The sequence below is a fragment of the Penaeus chinensis genome, chromosome 22 (genome assembly GCF_019202785.1).
Source record: "Penaeus chinensis breed Huanghai No. 1 chromosome 22, ASM1920278v2, whole genome shotgun sequence".
Classification (NCBI taxonomy): domain Eukaryota; kingdom Metazoa; phylum Arthropoda; class Malacostraca; order Decapoda; family Penaeidae; genus Penaeus; species Penaeus chinensis.
In genome coordinates this window covers 14,995,095-14,997,594 of record NC_061840.1, presented here as the reverse complement: position 1 = coordinate 14,997,594, position 2,500 = coordinate 14,995,095, and the positions used below count along the sequence as shown (strand labels likewise).

The window sequence follows — 2,500 nt, the reverse complement described above, 5'->3', positions numbered from 1 at the left end:
TTCTGAATCACAATCACCACAAAATTGGGAATTTAGCTTTGTAAAGCAGCGATTCCTAACTATTTTGCCATTGGGAATCCTTTACATTTGATCAAATTTCCTTTAGACTATAGGATTTTGGAGTGTTTCTCTACTCAGGAAGTCAATTTTATTGACTAATGACAAACTCAACTTGAAATTTGTTTAACCCATTGCCCACAGGCATGGCATGTACATACATGCCATGCCTACTGTTTGTTTACTTGTTTAATTGTTTTCACACACAGATGGATACACTTGTACTAAGTCACCAAAGAGCTAATTACGAGTACTGCCTGTCTCGCCCGTTCACCCTTTTCATTGATTTATGAAAATATTTTGTGTTATCTTATTTTGCTGTTTCTAATGTTTTTATAGTGTTTATAATAAAAATAACACCATCGATATTCATAGCACTAGTAAAAACTACTAATTGACTCCTTTGTGGCTAAGCACTATCAGAGCTCTCTATGTACAGAGACATTTCACAAAAATATATAAAATGAGCACAGCATTTTCCCCATTTTTTATTAATTTTCCATGGCAGCAATGGATTAACAAAGATGGCTCCACAAGTGCTCAGTTACGAAGGTGTCAACTTGTAGACTTTGTGGGAAAATGTATTAGTTTCTAAATACTCTTATTATTGACATTATGATTAATATAATGTACTAATTACTAACAAATCAACAAATAATAATCTTGCTGAAAATCAAGGAAAAGGTAAGATAGGATTGATAATTGACTCCATAGTAATTATACATATGTGAAGCTGTTTGCATGTAAACACAATTAACAAGCTAAAAGTGTACATAGCACTGTCCATGCAATCCATGACCAGTGGATTAAACAAGAATAAAGTAACTTTTTAGCCAAGTAAATAAATGACATAATAAAAACAATAAAAAATGTTCAAAGTTCATATCTAGTATCCTTTTTGTCAACAATTATCCATTTTACTCTGAAGCCTATAGAACTTTTCAATAAACTAATGACCTCCTGAATCTGTACACAGACCTACAGGGGGTCCAGCAATCACAAGTTGGGAGCCACTGACCTATAACATATTGACTATCATATCTCTTTTACCATATCCTTCTGTATCTATGGGAAAATCAGCCTCCATTTGGATTACTTCTGGATAATTAAGAGGGTCAATGGAGTTTTCATTTAACAAGAATGCCTCTTCATCAGGAATATCAGCAGTTATATTATGCAACACACAGCATGCTTTTATAATTTGTGGAATTCTTTTAACATCTGAATCTACATATTTCAACCGTGGGAAACGTTCTTTAAGAAAATAAAAGGCATTCTCAATGACATACAAAGTCTTTACCAGTTTTGCATTATAGCTTTCCTCCATCACAGTCAAGTTCTCCTTGCTAGTAAATGGAACTAATAGATATTTTGAAAGCCCAAATGCAGGATCACCAACAAGATGATAATGCATTGACGGGAACAATAAGTGAGGTTCTTCAATTATTCTATCGTACAAACTAACTGATTTAAAGATATCTTCCTCAGGTGTTGATCCAGGTATTCCTGCATGCATATACATGAATTTTCTTGTTCACATCACAAACTGCCACCAACAACAAGCTATGAGTTGATGCTTTGTTCATATATTTAGGGTGTGCATCACTTGGGTTTCTAATTTCTATATGACATTTTCCAATTGCACCAATAACACCAGGGATACCTGCTATAGATTTAAATTCTTCTTCTTTTTCAGTAATCTCTTCATCCCTTGGCCATTTAATGAATATGTCTGTAGATTTACAGAGAATATTTACAACTTTCTGGACACATTCAAATACTGTTGAGGGTGCAATTCCAAAGATTTCTCCAATAATCTTATACGTAGACTTGCTACCTAAATACCATAGACAAATACACAAGGCACTTTTTGGATCAAGTGGTACAAAACCTCCTCGATAAACAGCTGTGTACTGCTCCTTAATAATTGTCAGTATGTAATCAAATGTCTTTTTGGTAACACGCATATTGTGGAAGAATTCATAGTCTGATTTTCCTTCTAAGGAGTCTATCATTTCCTTTAGTATTGACTGTTCTTCGCTGCAACTATGGAAGAGAAAGAAAAGATAAATTGAAAATAAACTGAAAATGAATCATTATAAACCTGGTAGATATACATATGTTAATATGATACATTTGTGTTCTGTGTGTGTGTGTGTGCATGTGTGTGTGTGTGTGTGTGTGTGTGTGTGTGTGTGTGTGTGTGTGTGTGTGTGTGTGTGTGTGTGTGTGTGTGTGTGTGCATGTGTGTGTGTGTGTGTGTGTGTGTGTGTGTGTGTGTGTGTGTGTGTGTGTGTGTGTGTGTGTGTGTGTGTGTGTGCTGTGTGTGTGTGTGTGTGTGTGTGTGTGTGTGTGTGTGTGTGTGTGTGTGTGTGTGTGTGTGTGTGTGTGTGTGTGTGTGTGCATGTGTGTGTGTGTATGTGTGTGTGTGTGTGTGTGTGCA

At 35.4% G+C, this 2,500-nt stretch overlaps 1 protein-coding gene across 2 annotated transcripts in view; it reads right to left on the bottom strand.

The window, feature by feature from the left end:
• LOC125036837 (ADP-sugar pyrophosphatase-like) overlaps positions 1-2,500 on the bottom strand; it is a 14,576-nt gene that overhangs the window by 10,065 nt on the left and 2,011 nt on the right. The window contains exon 2 of one of the 2 annotated variants that reach the window (XM_047629705.1): positions 1,326-2,103. The exons of the other annotated variant lie outside the window; for it this stretch is intronic. Coding sequence (XP_047485661.1) covers positions 1,542-2,103 — 562 coding nt within the window. The 3' untranslated portion in view covers positions 1,326-1,541. Of the gene's footprint in view, positions 1-1,325; positions 2,104-2,500 lie in introns of those variants that run through there. 2 annotated transcript variants of the gene reach the window in all.